This window comes from Cryptococcus depauperatus, chromosome 2, assembly GCF_001720195.1.
Source record: "Cryptococcus depauperatus CBS 7841 chromosome 2, complete sequence".
NCBI classification, from domain to species: Eukaryota; Fungi; Basidiomycota; class Tremellomycetes; order Tremellales; family Cryptococcaceae; genus Cryptococcus; species Cryptococcus depauperatus.
The window spans coordinates 1,919,223-1,937,299 of record NC_089469.1 but is presented as its reverse complement, the minus strand read 5'-3'; the positions used below and the strand labels follow the sequence as shown (position 1 = coordinate 1,937,299).

The following is an 18,077-nucleotide window of genomic DNA, read 5'->3' as shown; positions in this document are numbered from 1 at the left end:
TTTACATAGGAGTGTTTCTGTAACAATATGTATAACCTCTATTGCTACACTCAAATGGTTTTGCCAGTCGAAAAGCAGAAGCAAAGCTGACAATCGAATACTTTCCTAATTCTCATCTACAATTCTTATTGTAGCCTCTTCTGCTACAGGCCAATCCGGGACAATCTCTATTATAGTCTCTTTCACCTCTACGGGCAACATAGGCAACACATCCTCTTCATCCTCTTCACTCTGGCTTCCCTCCTCTCCAGGTTTTCTAAAGGTGATTTTGGCATCGCCTTCCAATTTCCTTTTAACCACGCCTCTCTCATCGTTTGCACTTCCTCCCACAACCCCTGCTGAGCCTCCTTTACGGCCTTGTTTCCGTTTTTGTCGTTTGGCTCGATTTTTGGATGTCTTTGCTTCAGCAATAGTGTCGCGTTCTGCCTGTCGTTCCATGAATGCCGCGTGCTCTTCTTCCTATTCTCCCATCGCCATTTCATCAGCTTCCTTCCTTTCAAACGCATTCAATAAACATGAGCTTCACACACTGATTTAATCTTTTCCTCCATCATCTTCAACCTTTCATATTCCCTTCGCCTACTCTGCTTATACACATGAAACTCGCCTGAACCGGCGCCGGCAGATGATCCCTGTACATTCTTCATCATCTCCCTTGGAGGCCGCAGGACTTTCTCTGTAAGGCCTGTTGGAAGGATGACCTCCTTATCCGGGTTAGCTAATAGCTTTTCGATTTGGTGACGTTGGGCATCTAAGACTGTGTTACGTGGACGCTTTGAGGGACCTGCTTGAAGATCTCGAAAGCCTGGAGATGAGTTATCAGGGCTTTGTTTTGATGACATTGATTCTGGATGATGTTTAGTTGTATCGAATTAGATAGTTAGCGAAATTGTTTAGATTGGGAAAGGTGCCACAAGGCGGGAATAATTTACTCGCCCCATGTATTTGCTCAAAATGCAAATGCAAATCTATTCATTTTCTGATTTTACTCCATATCTCTACCTTCAATCTTTATTCTCGTTGCTTATTGCTCGTCCTCTTCTTGCCTGCAGTCTGCCTCGACTCGACTGCTGCACTGCCTCTGTCAAGTGATATTGAAAGGACATTGTCATTCGCCTTGGATTTGGCCACTCTCGGCAGTGCCTCACACACATCTACAATCAATCTATATCTCAATCTATATCTTTGATCTTTTGCCTTTACATCTTGCCAGGTTGTATTGACTGCCGTTTGCGGCGTATCTATATCAGTACGAACCTCGGTCCGCATCTTACTCATTCCGCTGATATTAATTGTATTCCCTAGACTTGTTTATTTTTGCCACCTATTTCACTTTACAAGATCTGTGTACTTTTATGCTTTTCTCAAGAATTTGCTCGCATTATGAGTGAAGCTCGCATTCAATTGAACATCGGTAATGGTACTCAAGCCACCAATGGTGCCGAATACAACCCTCACCAGTCACGGTATCATACACAAGCTCCTCAAATTGTCCTGGACAGGCCTCAGCCTTACCATGAATCATGGCGCCCGAAGCCGCGTGAAACTTGTGATGTTCAGAATACTCCAGAACTTTCCAATCCTGGCTCTGATACAGGGCTACCCACACCTTCTTTAACGGCAAGCTCGTGGAGCATCAACTCTGTCAGCGATCTGAGACACTTACAACAGCAGCAACACCATAACGAAACTAAATCTCAAAGCGCAAGCCCTAAATCGATACCTCCCCAAGAACAAGCACTTGATTCACTTGCAAGATTACGTCAGTTCAAAGCCGAAGTTGAAGCTTCCCGACAAGCTCGAGGTGCTTCTCATGATATGAAGCCTGCAGAACTTGCGCAGATGGCTGAATCGTTTCTTGCGTCCCAGCAGCAAAGTCAATCTCCGCAACCTGATGTGCAAGCTCAATCTGCCTCTCAAGAGACATTACAACAAATGGCCAATGTCACATCGGAAGAAGAAAGAGAGAAGCTAGTTAGGGAACACCAGCTGAAAGAACAATTGAAAGCTAGAGCCAAGGGTGAAGATGCTCATAAACTGAAAGAACAGTCGCCTAACTCAAAAAATGGTAGACCTCGAGCAGAGGATCTAATGGAGGCAGATAAGGCGACGCGTTCAGATGCGGTTACATCTAATACCTCAGCCTTGCCAGATATCCCACTTCATTCTCCTACTATATCCAAGCAAAAGACATCCTTGTCATCCTCACGTGCGCCCGCTTCTCACCAGTCATCTACCTCCTTACCCCAGATACATCCTCCGTCTTTTGGTAACTATACGTCTAGCGAAGACGATTCCGTACCAGAAAAACATTCAAGTGGGGGCAACGGTGTAGTCGACTACCGCTTTGGAAGGGAAGATTTCACGACTAACAATCGCAAACCTGAAATTCCGCTGCATGAGAGGACTAGATCAAAGGAAATGGAAACGCATAGGTCCCAAGATTACATCCATCATCCAAAACCTCTCGAAAGAGAACATCCTCGACTTCACGATAGCAGGAGTCTGGTTGAGTAAGTTGTTCTGGTTTTGGCATGAAGTTCTTTTGTTTAAACAAACTAGTCGTATCGCTGGACCACAACCACTCAGGCCTCGCTCTCCATCGCCTGCAAGAACTGCTAGATCGACTGTCAGCTATCGTCGTCCAATATCTCCTGGTCCGAGAGAACGACATTACCAATCTGCAGGTTCTCCCAGAAGGTATTTAGATAGGTCTCCTCCCCTCAATGCCTTCTCCCCTCGACCATACGATACTCCATTCGATTACAGAAGGGTACCAGATTTGCATGATATGTATCGCGATCCTCGCCCTACATCTGACTATCGCAATTTTCGCAATCCACGAGATCCTCGCATCAATATGCTCGAAACAAGGGCTAGAGGTCCTGCCATTGACGAAAGGAATTCAAGAGACCCACAAGACTCATATCTTCAACCTCCGCCTTTTGCTTACGATCGCAGAGATTACGACAGGAGTTTTCCCATTGAACGTGATGCGTGAGCCTTGGCATAAACAAAGACGTTCGAAAGCTAACGTGGCACAAGTTATGGACGACATCTAGATTATCGCGCAGCATCTCCGCCGGTAAACGAAAACGTTCTCTCAACTATAGAATCGCTTAAGGCTCAACTTTCAAGTTTACAAGCAACCGCTTTGCAACAAGGATATACTACTGCCCCAATCTTGCGCGAACCGGAACGTGTACGTGATTATGCTGAACGTTATGATCAACCTCCGCCACCTCGTGGGTATGCACGCGCTATGTCTCCGCCACCTCGACGCTTGCCACCCTCCGTCCGCCGCCCAATCTCGCCTCCTCCGCTTCGGCGTCCATTATCTCCGGCTCGACGTCCGATCTCTCCCCCAAGGCGGCCTATTTCCCCTGGCAGATCTTTGCCCATGGACAGGGCTTATCCACCCAGAGAATACCCATACAACAGATTAGAATCAAGAATAAATCCACCCAGGAAAAGGGGACTAAGTTTCGATAGAGATGATGGAAGGGGACCAAGAATTAGACCCATTCCAAGCGGGTTGATGAGAGACAGAATGTAGTATGGTAATCTTGTGAAATGAATCAAAACGGAAGAGATATAGAAAGAGAAGGGTGAAGTGGGATCAATGTCGAAAATATCTTGTACAATAGGGGATACCGGATGCATAGCATGCTCAATGTCGCTGACTACTTGATTGGAGCAATCTCAACAATGTGACGAGCTCAATGAGCGTGGTGAAGTTGTCTGAAATAATATACCTTTTGAGCTGCTTCCAACGTCACAACAAAATTTTTGAAACGATTTCTTCATTTTGTCAACAATCTAATTTTCGAGCGGCTTTGTTGTAAATTCCGACATTCATTTTCTTTTGCCTTTATATTTTTTCTAGATTGTTTTTATTCGTTTTAATTATAATCAAGATTTTCTATTCAAAATCAGTCCTTTTCTCAAGTACTTGAACGGTGAAATACACTCTTCAAAAGGGGCATCTCGGGAGTATTCAAATCTTTGGCAGTATGGAAGGCTTGCCTCAAATAGAAACACTGCGAAAGACTCTACTCAAGGCGTCTCCAAAAGACTTGAATGACGGGTGAATGCCAGGCAGTACCAAATAGGATTGTAAAATCAAGCTTACTTTTATAAATCTTGCCTGTAGCGTCTCAATATCCCAAGCTCTAGAAATTATTCAAAGTCTGGAGGAAAACAACGCCCATATCAAACTGCTGGAACTCCTTCTTGTCATACTTCGTCAACTTTATGCTGTCCTGTCGCTTCAGATTCCTTCCCCTAAGGTCATCAGCATGGTGGATGAGTTGATCATTCCGGGTCTGCAGCCTGGGAAGCAATTGGCTGTCTTGCTTATGACCAATATCGACCATCCGCTCAAGGTTCAGCAGACTCGTGCGATTGAGGCGTTGTCTACCGCCGCAAAACTCTCTTCTCTCTGGGAATCTAACGAAGCAAAGGTTGAACATAAGAAGAGCACCACTGTGTCATTTATAGAGCCTCTATTTGTGAGTTTGGTTCAAGGCAAATTGCTGAGTAAGGGCGTCATGTCGGCTCTCATCGCTATGCTTCCGTATATATCAGCTGAACGGGTACCTATGAGCCTTCTTGACAGCTTATTGGATGAAGTTTCTGTTGCTCAAGATGCCAGCGTCAGATGTACTCTTGCTGCCGACCTACTTTTGGTTGCCTGTGGGATTCAGCTCCGTCCAACGACGTCTACGATATCCCTCACTCTAGAACAACAAGACCAATTGCTCCATTTGCTGTCTCCTTGTTTTGAGACCTCTCAACCTCCATCAACGCTCTCGCATCTTTCACGGTATCTCCTCCCTCAGCTGTTGAATCATCTTCCTTCGCTCCTGACTCCTCTACTTTCACATCTGGGACCACCAAATGCAACTCTGAAAGCCTGGGTAGGTGTTGCATCTCTTGGTGTTACCAAAGGCTTGGTGACAATTGAGCAATTACCTCATATTGAAATCAAGATGGTTCTAGAAAGCGAAGATACGGACACTAGGTTACGAGCTTTTGAGCTGGTTACCGGCAGAAAAGAATTCACTAAAGACGGTCTAGAGCTGATAAAGATAAGTCTCAAATGCAATGAAGCAATTACGAATGGTGGAGTTAGATCAGCTTTCTCGTCGGCCTCGTTCGCATTCTTCACGCGCCTTCAACAGTATAATACTGGGATTTGTCGCATATTACGAAGAATCTCGAAACAACCTTCATCCGACGAAACTGTCAATGAGGCGTCAAACCTTATGAATTCCCTTTCACATATCTCTGAATTCCATTCTTGGTTTCTGGCTTTTATTGATGAAAACATATGCCAGGCTCGGCGATTCCCAGTGTCAAAGGTGCTTATGGGATTGATCTTATTAGAAAGATATTTAGAGGTTCTCGGACATGATGATGGAGTCCAGGAATCTGTTTTTACATTGGAAAGGATGCAAAGCTTGTTGGCCTGTCAAGCAAGTCAATTCACAGAGGTTCGTGTCAGGTCTAGAAAGATGTGAGTCAGTTTGAGCAATCAGTCTCTTTGATCTTTTTGAATGACTTTGCTTTGGTAGTATTGAGTGTGCCAAAGTTCCATCACCGGGATATGAATCTCTCCAAACACCGTTGTCTCAAATCCTTCTTAAATCTGCCCTCGTTGCTCTAGACAATCCTCGTAGAACGCAAGCAGAAGCGGGGAAAGCAGCGCTTTGTATACTGTTTAGTTGGCTAATCAAGAAGCGAGACAATGAGCAGCAGGCTGTTAACTTTGTGCAAGACTTGATTGCTAAACTTGAGAATGCTCTTATATCGACAGAATCTAACCTTGTGTTGATTGAAAAGCATCCATTACATGGGTTCCTGAGTGTAATCAAGTACGTAGTCATACCACGTCTTTTGAGCTTAACATCAAGGCTCATCAAGGAATGTAGAGATATTTTGGTCGGTCTAGAACTTAAAAGCCCAGGAAGTCAACGCATTTGGTCACCCATCTTTCATCGACTTTTCCAGCTCATCAAACGCGCCTGGTTGGTTACCAGGCCAGTAATTTCCCTAGCTACATCTAAGCTGATATCGGTCGATCAGGATTCATTGGAAGGAAATGTGAAGCCGGACCACGAGATCGCCAGGGCTTGCGAAATCTTGGGTGCGGTAGATGACACTGAAAATGAGGAAGGAATGGATCATACGGGCCTCTTGTTCGGTTGTTGGAGAGCAACTATGACTGCTGGGTAAATCCACAACATCCTGTGCCGTCAATTACTGATTGCTTTGGTTTAGCGAGCTGCTTGCGACTTTAATAAGTCTGCCTATATCTCAGGCAGGAGCGAGTCAGATTATATGGTCTATCAACGATGTTGACTCTGCTGGCCAGACGTTCCTTGTCTGGTTACACGAAATCCGTCACCGAGGAACCTTTTCCAAAATTTCGACTGCTTTTGCACAGCTGGTCGAAACTGTTAGATCTGTGGAGGAGATGAAATATCTTTGCAGAGAATGGCTTGAACACGAGCTGATAGCCATCTCTTCGGACCAAATTTCTACAACAAGACGATCTGCTGCATTACCGTACAGCATTCTCTCAATTGTCTCCAGCTCGGAGCAACTGTTGGAGAGAGCAATAACATGCTTGTTGAATTTCGCAAGAGTAGACAACGAAATGACCTCAAACGCCACCAAGGTTCACGCTCTCAATGTGCTCAAGGTTGTTTTGCTGGATGCAAGGCAAACAAAATTCTTTGACACTCATTTTGAGAGAAGTGTTCTTACTGCCTTGGGAGCATTTGAGTCTTCAAAGTGAGCTATAAGTTGGAAACTCTGATAAGGCTGCTGACCTAACGGCGCAGTTGGAATGTACGTAATGTAGGACTCATTCTCTTCTCCACGCTAGTTCACCGTTGTCTTGCTCCCTCTCGAGGCGGTCAGGACTATTACCGCTCCCGGGCAGCTCTCCTCTTGCGCAAGTCCTTTTATCTCTTCCATTCAAAATATCCTCTCATTCTGCCGTTCATTATCAAGTACCTTGCGCACGATGGGGGAGAAGAAAAAGCTAATAATAAACATACCCCCTTGTTTCCGATTCTGATCATTGTCAGAAGCTTGAAATGGTCAGATACTAATGTAGAAATACCTCGCAAATTGTCCAATTTGATTGAGCCTTATTTAAGCAGTACGCAGCAACAGGTTGGGCACATCATTACAAGGGTGTGCGGCATTAACGTATTTGTAGGTACGTCAAGTGGCAGCTCAGGCTTTGGGTTCTACTCTGTCACCGGTCGAGTCTATTCAACGGGCCTTGTCTTCTTCATATGAAGCTCCTTCACTCAATGCTTTCCATGGTCACCTTCTTCTACTTCGTCAACTCATCCAAAACTTCGTTGATTGGGATTCTATTGAGGAGATATCGCAATCTGTATTTGAAGAGATCCTTCAAAAACTCCTGAAAGAGCATGTACCAGGACATTTACCATTGATCACTGCTGAGATTGTAGGGTGTGTTGAAGATTATCTTGGCTGCAAAAATCAGAGCGAGTCAAGAGAGGGCTCACTTATTCGAGAACTTGTCAAGAGAGCCACGCAACACCTGGTCAGTCCGACGAAAATGTCTATGCCAGGAGAAGACTTTCGTCTCAGTGCGTGCATTGATGCTCTCATACGTCACTCCGCCTCCCCTTCAATACTTTTGTCTTTTCTCGGTCCTGCATCTACTGAAATATCTAATCTTCATGCACTTGACTATCTTGAGCGTATGCAAGAGACTCTAACAGCTACTTTACTCCATCGCGTAATGTCCTTGGCAATAACTGGCGCAGGAGGCGCAGCTGTTCAAGAGAAGGCCTTGAATGCTTTAGCAGAAATTAAGTGGAATATTGACTCGGTTAACGAATGGAAGAATGAATCGAATGGGTTGAGTAATGTATGCCATGCACTACACAAGATAATCTCCACTTCAACATGTGTATCAGTGAGAGAAGCAGCACTGGTCGCGTTGGGTTGGGTTGTCCATCTGGTAAGCATATTTGTAACATAAATCGAATGATTTTTGACGAAAGACAGAGATTTGTAGATAATATTGAGATGATAGATTCGGGCATCTACGGAAAGCTGGCCGAAAATATTTTGCAGTTTTCGCATGAAAACGAAGTAAGAATTCTGGCAGCTGTCATTTCAGAGATGCTCATTGTTATAATAGTCACAACCTTCTCGATATGCTGCCATTAAAGCTTTATCTCACCTTACTTCTCATCTATTCAGACATCCTAAATTAGAATTACATCAGGCGCTCTTGCGTTTGACACAAGACGACGACGAGGAAATCAGGCAAGGTGCTGCCAACATCATCACCCTTGCTTCAGATGTAGAAAGACGAGTCATACAGCAAAAAGCTCATGCGATGTGGTATGATTGGGCAGTGAGATATCTGCTTTCTCTCACAAGAAACAGTGAAGAATGGTGCAAGTGGATATCATGGCTCAAAGAACTGTCATTAGATCAAGATGGTTATGGTGAGTATTATAAACATTACTGTAGTAATCTCTACCACAGAGTATGGCTTCTAATGCTGAAAGATTTATAGATCGTGATCTCAGCATTCTTAAATGCGAGAACGGCGCAGAAGTTTTGTTCGAGGTTGAACCTCCAAATATCTTTCGAGATTCATTTATTGATGCTTCTCATGCCTCGAAACTACTGTCCTCCTTGAAACTGCACGGTACGTCTGAGGGCTTTTCTTTCTGTCGAATACGCTATTGTACTTGGAATTGAAATAAGCTGATATGCATTTATAGAAGTGCAGCATACAATAACTATCCCGGAGCCGCGTAAATCGGAACTATCAAATGGCTCACACAGTGATTCCTCTATCAAGAATCCTGAAACGCCTGAAAGCCAATTCGTCTCCGAATTGTGTGGTGCTTTGGAATGCCTTGACCCTGATGACTCGTTGGGTTCTTGGACTATAGGCAAAAACATCAGTCCAATTGATGATGCTTGGGAGGCCCGAAGAAGTTTGTTGCAAAGATTAGAGATCAGAAAGCAGCTACAATGAAGAAACTGGAGAGGCAATTTCCATCACAGAGCATGCTGTACACCTTGGCGTATAATTCAAAAAGCATTGTGGAACGTTGCAATTAATATACATTTTGTTGACCTTTTCTATCTGCCGACTTATTACATGCTTGATCGTATGCAAGGTCTCACAGATAGAGTGATAAGTCAGCATAAGCATTCAAAGTCTCAAGCAATCCATTATGTGCTATCAATGTGCAGCATATCTCAGCAGAAATGCATAAAAAGCATAGAGGCGTCACAACCAACTAAAATCTGCAAGTTGCTCAAGCCTCGTAAAGCCAAGCCTGAGCATCGAGCTTGTATTGGTTGATGCCCTCGCTACAAGATCCATCAGCAAGAGTTTGATTTGCTGGTGTTTGGTAGATGTTGCTTACGGAAACCAAAGAGCAACCTCCTTTTGGGCGTTCTCAACAGAGTCAGAACCGTGACAGACATTCTGTCAAGATCAGCATAATGGTAATTCAAACAGAATGATAGAGCTTACCATGCCAACCTGAAGGGCAAAGTCACCTCGGATGGTGCCGGGAACAGAGTCAAGAGGGTTGGTGGCACCAAGCATGACACGTCCAGTCCTGACAGCGTCAAGACCTTCCCAAACCATACAGACGACAGGACCAGACATCACTGGAATCACTGTTAGTCATCCCAAAAGCAAAAACACCCAAAACTGACTGTAATCGATAAGACGAGGGAAAAATGGCTTGGAAGAGAGGTCAGAGTAGTGCTTCTTGAGGTGCTCCTTTTGACATGAAGCTGTCAGAATCTACACGGCACATTCAGACGATCTAACGCACCTCGGAAGGAGTGCAAAGCTTGAGGGCAGAAAGCTTGAAGCCTCGCTTCTCAAATCGAGAGATGATCTTGCCGACAAGGCCTCGCTGGACACCGTCGGGCCTAGAGGTCAAAGCGTGAGTTGAGGTGAAATGAGGCAAACGTGCATAGTGAAAAAGTCCGTAATAAGCAGTCAAAAGCGCCAGTATGACCAAGTAGTATTAAGAAAGCAACATCAAGTTGAAAACATTGAATCCAGATTAGCCACGCCATCGCTTCCAACAGGTCGATCCATTGGCACCATCACTGGTTGCCCAGTGAAGCACTATCACCCTACTTGGCTATGTACCAGATGCACTCACTTGATCATGATGTAGGTATGTTCGGTAGTGGACATTTTTGCTGATTTTTTGTCTTTTATTTTTGATTATTTTAAACAAAGAATTTTCAAAAAGAAAAGCAAAAATGAGAAAATAAAAGAAATCAAAATATAGTGAACGTGAAATTCTGATTACGTCATCAAAACGAATCAGCCAGGATCTCTATGATTCATCGGCGTTTTGAATGTGGCACTCTTACTCTGCGTCATATTAAGAAGCCACTTGTTTTTTTTTGCTTTTAATGTTGAAATGAACGTGTTATGAAATAATTGTATTTACATCTTATCTTGAAAACTCAGAGTATAGGTTTTTTTCGTTTGATATCCTTCAAATCTCAACTGTCATCTCGGCCTTTTGCAAACCGTATCGACTTGACATTGTACTTTGCAAGTGCTTGCCAGGCGCTTCTCTAGACTGTGTCGCCTACACGTACCGTCGTCTTCTACAATTCTCTAAACTTCTCGTCGCTGGTAGCTACAACATCACTTACGCAACACAGTGTTTCCTTGCCGCCTGCTCAATGACCTCTGTCTCCTTTGCTGCACCACCTTCCCCTCGTACACCCAAGCGCAATGTCTTTCCCAAAGTTCGTCTCCCTCCTACACCTATCCCACCGGCACAGCCGGACACCTTGGCATCTACACCAGACTCACCCATCTCCTTTCGCTCATATGGTGCTCCAGGGGAGATCCAAGATATCGAAAATCTAGAGAGCCAGCCGCTCCTCCAGTACCGAATAGAGAGGGCAAATGTGTTGTGCCGTATATTTGGGACCATGTTGGTTATTCTATTGTTGGTGATTGTGTTTCTGGGAGGATGGAGATTGGGAAGGGGCGAGGGAGGTGAGAAATGGCCAGGGAGTCCTGGTGTTTGGACGATTCTGGCTGCTAGGTGCTGAAAGTAGGCAAAAGAGTGTCGCACACTGGCTATACAAGTCCGCTTGGGAGTTGAAAGCTAGAATGGCCTATCGTATACTGTGGATCTGTTCATCTTGGTTGCTAATTTGTAAGTTATCCATCTGAACCATTGTAGAGAGTGTAATGAATAACGAAACTCCAAGTCATCCTAACAAAAAGTGCCTCCATGTATATGTAAGTTACTGTATTATAATTATTTCTAGTTCAACTTTTGCTCACTGTCTTTGACATTAGAAAAACGTAATGAGAGAAGAATTGTCGGCGATCTCCGACAACGATGTCATTTGCCAGGACCGGTAATTCAAACGATGTTCACCTGATCATTCTACTGTTTTGTTTCTGCGGCTTGTATTTAAGCCAGTGGCAGAATTGCTTTTGAAGTGATCTCTGTTGATCCTTTTTGGTTGTTTTTATGGAATTTTAAGAAACAATTGAAAGCCGTATACACCCGTCAAACAGCTATGCGAGTATCAAGGATCAGTTGCCGCCTCCAACTCATCACCAACCCGAATTCTTTTAGTCGAACTCTGGTGAGTAGACTTGGATGGTAGCTTGACATTTGCTGATACTCTCTAGATCACCGGGCCGCCACCTAATGTCCCTCCAAGACACAATACAACACCCACTTCAACACCTCTTCCTCACCCGACACCACTCCCTTCATTCTCTCCTCCTCCGTCATCCATCCAGCCTGAGCACGATGGGAGACCTTTGTATGTACCTGGTAGTCAACAGGAGAGACAAGCTAGAGCTGGCAGAATGAGCAGGCCGCTTCGGAGAGGAACTCATGAGAGTTGGTGGTCTGCAGAAATGGGTTGGTTCAACGCTGTCGCCAAGGTGAGAAAGATCGATCCGTGGTAAGGCTGAGCTGAATATATGAAAGACTATACCCACTTTCAGGATACTTGATGAGGAGGGCCATTTGGTGAAGAACGGTTTGGAACCAAACATTATCAAGGAGGAAGCTCTTGCGATGCAAGTTTTTATTCTTGCCCACATCCGAGTGAGATTCTGGAATTGACAAAGATTTAATAGGTACCGGACAATGACTTTAATCCCATTTGTCGACAACGTCCTGTATCAGTCTCAGCGCCAGGGGCGTATCTCTTTCTATATACAATGCGCCGGCGAAGAAGGTGCCATTGTAGGCAGTGCTGCAGCCATGTTGGAAGGTGATGAGATATTTGGACAATATGTGAGCTGTTGAGAATCTTGAACAACAATGCCAAAGCTAATCATCAAATTACGCGCTAGAGAGAATCAGCAGCACTTTTGCATAGAGGTTTCACTTTGGATGCTCTCATGGCTCAGTGCTTTGGTAATGTAGAGGATAAAGGGACCAAGGGTCGTATGATGCCAGTGCATTATTCTTCCCCAGAGCATAAGTTTCATACCATTACAAGCCCTCTTGCTACACAGTGAGCACCAGAATTATAAATAATAATTGTCATTAACGATAAGAAGAATGCCGCAAGCCGCAGGGGCTGCATACATGCTGAAGCTTGATGATACACGTCAAGGCGATTGTGTCATTTGCTACTTTGGTGATGGTTAGTCGATACAAAATACATTACAAGGAAACATTACTGACAAAAGAGATAGGCGCCGCCAGTGAAGGGGATTTCCATGCTGCTCTTGGTATGAATTCCGTGTTGGGCGGCCCATGCATCTGGCTTTGCCGTAATAACGGCTTTGCTATTTCCACACCAATTGTAGACCAATACGCCGGGGATGGTATTGCCTCACGAGGCCCTGCCTATGGCATGGATACAATTCGAGTGGACGGAAATGATGCTCTGGCAGTACTCTGTGCTGTGAGGGAAGCAAGGAGAAGGGCTGTGGAGGGGAAAAAGGGTGTGTTGGTAGAAGCCATGACTTATAGGGTGGGACATCATTCAACAAGCGATGATTCGAGCATGTATAGACCGATAGAAGAAGTCAATGAATGGGCTGTTGTCGGTGCGTTTACGATCCTTCTAGATTCCAAAATGAAGCTATGAATACTAACTAGCTCGCCAGATAATCCGATTCATAGGTTCCGATCATATCTTGTGTCCAAACAGTGGTGGTCTGAAGAAGAAGAGAAAGCTCTCTTGGCCAAGAACAAGGCCAAAGTGCTCAAAGCTTTCAGTCGAGCCGAGAAAGTTCCAAAGCCCAAGTTGGGAGAGATGTTTAATGATGTATGGGGTGTGGCTCCTGGAGACGAAACTCCTGCCATCATTGTAAGCATTAAGTTCACGGATTGCAGGGCATTACTCATGAGACCGGTAGACGGAACAAAAAGCGGAGCTTGGCAGACTTTTGAAAAAATATGGAGAAGTTTGGAAACCATGGAAAATGGAGCTGAAAAGGTTTGTAGAGCAAGGTGAGGACCTCATGGATTGCGATGGAAGAGGTTCATAAAGAGTAAGGAAGGTTGTGTTATCGCTGGCTTTTGGATTGTATACATGCACATGCAACCATCACGAATGCCTTCATGCATTTTCTAGACTCATAGTCTGGAGATTCAAACATGTATAGCAATGTAAGCCAGAAATTAAATTGGATGGTGGTCGGACCAACAGTTAACCGGTTTTCCATGTTTTGGTGACTAACTCATTTGTTTTCATAGAGCCATTTGACGATTTTGATTTTACTTTTCACTTTTCAACTTTATTCATCATCTCTAGAAATTCAGAGTTGGTCTTTCGTAAGTTGTATCCATACTATTCCATGCTCTACTGACCATTGGCGTCTCCTAGTTGCTCATTGAGCATGATCTTTACGACAGATGAAGAGAAAGAATATTTGCCGTCCAAAGTACCTCCAGCAAGCCATCGTGGTATTCCAGACAGACAGCCAATGCAAACCTGTTCAAGGAAAACACTCGCTGCTTCTCAAGTATGTGACAAGGTTACGCTGGCTCTGGTTCTCAACGCTTTCATCGTTGTATTTTGCGGATGTTGTATCGTTTTTGCCGCCTTACCAGAGAAGCCTTTAGATGTCTCACAGATTGAATGGCTATATGAACAAATACCGATTCTAGAGAAGAGAATCCTGAAAAATATTGGCCCCGTCCTGGGTGCAGATAGCGGTATAGTCGTGGCAAGTCCAAGTACTGGGCAGGGAGAAGAACCCAACTATTATGTAGGTACCAGGATGTGATCAAGCTGAGAGTTGTTGATATGTTGACCTCTGCATGAAAAGTACACCTGGACTCGAGACTCTGCTCTGACAATAGCGACCCTTGTTACTTCTCTCCAGTCACCATTCTGTGACATTGACAGTCTGAAAACATCATGTGAAGGCAAATGTGATACCTACCGGAGAGAGATCAATATTCTCAGTGAAGACTTGCAAAGACGATATATCGAGAGTCAGGCAAGAATACAGATACAGAGAAATCCTTCTGGAGGTCTAGCTGATGGGGGATTAAACGAGCCTAAATTTAATGTTGACGGAGGCACCTTTCTGGGGAATTGGGGTAGACCACAGAGGTGCAATTCAGTACAGTCACCATGATCATACTGACAGCATTTTGTCATTAGAGATGGCCCGGCGCTTCGAGCAATTACCACCATGGCCTATGCCAACTTTCTATTGCAAAGAAATTACTCAAGTGATCTCAAATACATTGATGACTGGATTTACAGTCCCACAAGGATCAGGTCACCTGGGAGAGTGTTGAAGAATGATCTTGAAGAGATAGCAAACGGATGGTGGAAGGGTGGCTTTGATTTATGGGAGGAAGTGTATGTACATTCTTGTCATGTAATTTGAAAAGATCTAACAGAGGAATAGTGACGGCCATCATCTCTTTACTCTCTTGGTCTCTCGTCGGGCTCTCTTTGAAGGATCCGATTTGGCTGAGCGTCTGAATGATCTAGGGGCCTCGCGGTTTTATCTTCATCAAGCTCAATTAATCACCAACAGTCTTTCGGTGTTTTGGGACCAAGGACGGGATGTATGGGCATCAAGTCTTGACTATAACAACTACACGCCGGTTCACCAGAGCGTTGAGCTGCCAAGTGTTGTATCTCTTTTTCCAAGAAGAGAGTGGCTTGATTGTTCATTTGCTCTTTCTATCATCCACGGCGGTTCTCAAACCTTTTACGACAGCCACAATATTTCAAATCAACATTTTCTTCCTTCAGATCCCAGAACACTCTCCACCTTGCACGCATTTATCAAATCTTTCCAGAGTCTTTATGGCGTTAATTCTGGAAAAACTTGGACGGAGGGATGGGCATTGGGTCGGTACAAAGAAGACATCTATGACGGAAAAGCACAGAGTCGGGGCAATCCATGGTTCATTTGTACTTTTTCATTGGCACATAGTTTGTTCTTGGCACATCAAGAGATCAACAATGTGGGTATTATTCGAATTACTGCAGAAAGCTGGGAATTTTGGCATGACATTGTCAACCCATCCTCTGGGGATATCCACAATCAGCAACAATACAAACAGACGATTATCATGTCACTAATATGCCGTGTCTTGAATCGTTCTTCATCAAGATCGTCTGAAAAGGTTGTCATTGGCGATGAGTGGGCTAAAGGAGAGAGACGTTTTGCAGTGGCTTTGAAGCATCTATGGCAAGTAGCGGAGGGGTTTGTGGAGGTAGGTAAGCAAGTGTATGAAAATAATGGCGGAAGTATGAGTGAGCAATTTGGAAGGTGCGTCCGTCGCCTTTACTATCTTGAACACATTCAAAGATATGATTGACTGACTGAATACTTTTGCCGGCTTCCAGAGTCGATAATAGGCTCAAGGGGGCAAGACACCTGACATGGTCATATGTAAGTCTGCTTGGATTGGCCAGAAGCTTTAGTTCTGCAAGAGAACAATGATAACATGTCTATTTTGGTGCATGTGTTTTGTACTTTCAAGCTTTGTTAATGTATAATTGAGAATTTTCCGTAAAACTAGTCCAAAATAGTACAAACAGTAGAATCAAGCGAATACTTGTACAACATAGGTGACACCATTTCACAGTTAGGGCCCTGCCTCTGCAATATATATAAATTTGGCAAGATACAGCAATCCAGCAGTAATCTCTTCGGCTGTCGGGCGTATAAAGTTCCTTGGTAGCATGAATCCATACTTCAATACAGTCAGCGCAGGCGTACAACAACGTCATGTTGGGAAACGAAGCGTACAGTTCCGGTATCTCTCAGCTCAGCTGAATAAGACCATCTGACATCAGTAACTCCGTAAGAATAATCAACAGAATCGCCTGGGGACCTAACAAAAGTTCATTTAGCTTTGACAGATGTTTATATGTAAATGAGTTGTGACTTACCTGAAGGTCAAATCACAAGCTTGGCCAGTTTCATATGTCTCTCCATGGGTCATTCGTATAGCTTTAACTACGCCCAAACCCGCTTCCATGAGCATCTCAGCATCTTCCGGGAAATCTTTGCACGAATGTGCGAAAGGGAACATGACTAAGATATACCAGTTACTGTCAGAGAGAATTATAACTATTTGCAGAATCTTACATAATTGCCCATAGCTATGCAAATCGACGAAGCCGATCACTTTCAACCCCCTCTCTTCTCCTCTTGCCAACCATTCACCAACCGCTTTAGTTTCCCAAGCCTCAAATGCCTCATTTCCAGGATAATTATCCTTACAAGGGCTTGGTTCATTTTGGCCTGTCCAGTCGTAACCCCAGTTTGCATTGAGATCGATTCCAACACATGATCTATGTCCCACAGGCTGTCGGTTCTTGCGCCACATTCTATGAGAGCGAGAATAAACAAAGCCGTCAGGATTGATAGTCGGAATCACTGTAAAAGTAAAGTGACGCAGCAGGAGTCTAGTGTCTGACGGGGTTGAAGAAATAGACGAAAGGAGAAGGGAGTGTAGAAAGTAAAGTGCAGAAGATGGGCCAACCCACTAAACATATCAAGTCACACGACCAATCATCAGCAAGAAGAGCTTGAAAAGGCTTCTAGTGGTAGGAAGCAAACACACCTCTCTACCATGTTGACCGCTCATGATGACGATTTCTTTCCCCAACTCTTCAGACTCGTCTTCTCTCTTTATCCTATTTCCTCGCACATCAGACTGTGCTTCATTGGATTCAAGCTTGGCACTCCATCCCTTGATTGCCCTTCCTTCCCATGTTTTTCCTACATCAAACTCCCATACTTTGAGGCCTTGTTGATCGTTGAAAGTTTCGACTATAGTGCTTCCAAACTTATATAAGTCCTCAAAGGTGTGATAGTTGTCATGAAAAGGTGTGTCGAGGGTGGTAAGATTGAACGGGTCAACCTTGGGACGCTTGTCCTCCCCGTGTTCCTTCCTTTTTCTACTCAGACTAGAATCTTCTTCTTCTTCATCTTCTTTGAAATGAGAAGGATCAGCATAGTCGATTGGGGTAGTAAGCTTGATGAGAGACTGTAAGTTGCTGATAAACGACTCGAACACCGCTCCATCACCCATTGAGGTTTGCAGCAGCAACTTTTGCTCATGATTGAGACGAACATCGAGGAAATCTTTGGTTGTTCCCCAAAGGTCAAGATTCATATCCTACATAAGAACCGAAATTAGCAGCATTCTTGATGAAATTTACAGCCAAACCTGAGCACATAACGTACTTCCACATACGAGATTGCTTCCTCCATACTTTTTTGACTTTTTTGAAGATGTATTCGCCATACTTGCTCTTGGTCATATCTCTCTGCTATCACAGACTCTCCCAGCTCGAATGAAGCTGCAAGAGGTCTCTGGAAATGACGGCCTGACGAGGCCAATACGGGTACTATAAAGGTTGTCCAGATGAGCAGATAATACGGTGGTGGTCTCATTATATGGCGTTAGCGAAAATTCTTGAAAAGAGAATAACCAAAACAAAAGATGGAAAAATAGCTTGTACTTATCGGAAACAAACAGCGAATTCGATATCCGGACATGACTATTAACTAGTCCGGACATGATAGATGTCTTTAC

At 44.2% G+C, this 18,077-nt stretch overlaps 7 protein-coding genes across 7 annotated transcripts; 4 read left to right on the top strand and 3 right to left on the bottom strand.

Annotated features, from left to right (window-relative positions):
* Nucleotides 1-105: 105 nt before the first annotated feature.
* On the bottom strand, nt 106-842 carry L203_102048 (uncharacterized protein; the record flags this gene model as incomplete). Its single annotated transcript, XM_066211477.1, has 2 exons — nt 106-459; nt 531-842. 2 exons carry the CDS (start codon nt 840-842, stop codon nt 106-108), a joined length of 666 nt encoding a protein of 221 aa, XP_066067574.1.
* A 541-nt stretch (nt 843-1,383) lies between these two features.
* Nucleotides 1,384-3,556, top strand: L203_102047 (uncharacterized protein; the record flags this gene model as incomplete). Its single annotated transcript, XM_066211476.1, has 3 exons — nt 1,384-2,513; nt 2,563-2,997; nt 3,046-3,556. The coding sequence occupies 3 exons, from the start codon at nt 1,384-1,386 to the stop codon at nt 3,554-3,556; spliced, it is 2,076 nt and encodes a 691-aa protein (XP_066067573.1).
* A 457-nt stretch (nt 3,557-4,013) lies between these two features.
* L203_102046 (uncharacterized protein) lies at nt 4,014-9,049 on the top strand (the record flags this gene model as incomplete). The annotated part of the gene is made up of 11 exons (XM_066211475.1): nt 4,014-4,087; nt 4,154-5,518; nt 5,577-5,876; nt 5,934-6,233; nt 6,283-6,798; nt 6,849-7,185; nt 7,232-8,011; nt 8,059-8,145; nt 8,195-8,507; nt 8,579-8,713; nt 8,790-9,049. 11 exons carry the CDS (start codon nt 4,014-4,016, stop codon nt 9,047-9,049), a joined length of 4,467 nt encoding a protein of 1,488 aa, XP_066067572.1.
* A 286-nt stretch (nt 9,050-9,335) lies between these two features.
* Nucleotides 9,336-10,240, bottom strand: L203_102045 (nucleoside diphosphate kinase; the record flags this gene model as incomplete). The annotated part of the gene is made up of 6 exons (XM_066211474.1): nt 9,336-9,390; nt 9,447-9,508; nt 9,557-9,696; nt 9,745-9,811; nt 9,867-9,966; nt 10,206-10,240. 6 exons carry the CDS (start codon nt 10,238-10,240, stop codon nt 9,336-9,338), a joined length of 459 nt encoding a protein of 152 aa, XP_066067571.1.
* A 503-nt stretch (nt 10,241-10,743) lies between these two features.
* Nucleotides 10,744-11,384, top strand: L203_102044 (uncharacterized protein; the record flags this gene model as incomplete). Its single annotated transcript, XM_066211473.1, has 4 exons — nt 10,744-11,065; nt 11,115-11,228; nt 11,284-11,314; nt 11,375-11,384. The coding sequence occupies 4 exons, from the start codon at nt 10,744-10,746 to the stop codon at nt 11,382-11,384; spliced, it is 477 nt and encodes a 158-aa protein (XP_066067570.1).
* A 217-nt stretch (nt 11,385-11,601) lies between these two features.
* L203_102043 (uncharacterized protein) lies at nt 11,602-15,970 on the top strand (the record flags this gene model as incomplete). Its single annotated transcript, XM_066211472.1, has 15 exons — nt 11,602-11,670; nt 11,717-11,977; nt 12,024-12,115; nt 12,176-12,335; nt 12,395-12,558; nt 12,605-12,690; nt 12,743-13,099; nt 13,160-13,362; nt 13,412-13,505; nt 13,752-13,818; nt 13,882-14,266; nt 14,327-14,616; nt 14,668-14,871; nt 14,921-15,796; nt 15,874-15,970. 15 exons carry the CDS (start codon nt 11,602-11,604, stop codon nt 15,968-15,970), a joined length of 3,405 nt encoding a protein of 1,134 aa, XP_066067569.1.
* A 145-nt stretch (nt 15,971-16,115) lies between these two features.
* L203_102042 (uncharacterized protein) lies at nt 16,116-17,935 on the bottom strand (the record flags this gene model as incomplete). The annotated part of the gene is made up of 6 exons (XM_066211471.1): nt 16,116-16,223; nt 16,280-16,364; nt 16,423-16,567; nt 16,622-17,021; nt 17,100-17,657; nt 17,726-17,935. The coding sequence occupies 6 exons, from the start codon at nt 17,933-17,935 to the stop codon at nt 16,116-16,118; spliced, it is 1,506 nt and encodes a 501-aa protein (XP_066067568.1).
* Nucleotides 17,936-18,077: the final 142 nt, after the last annotated feature.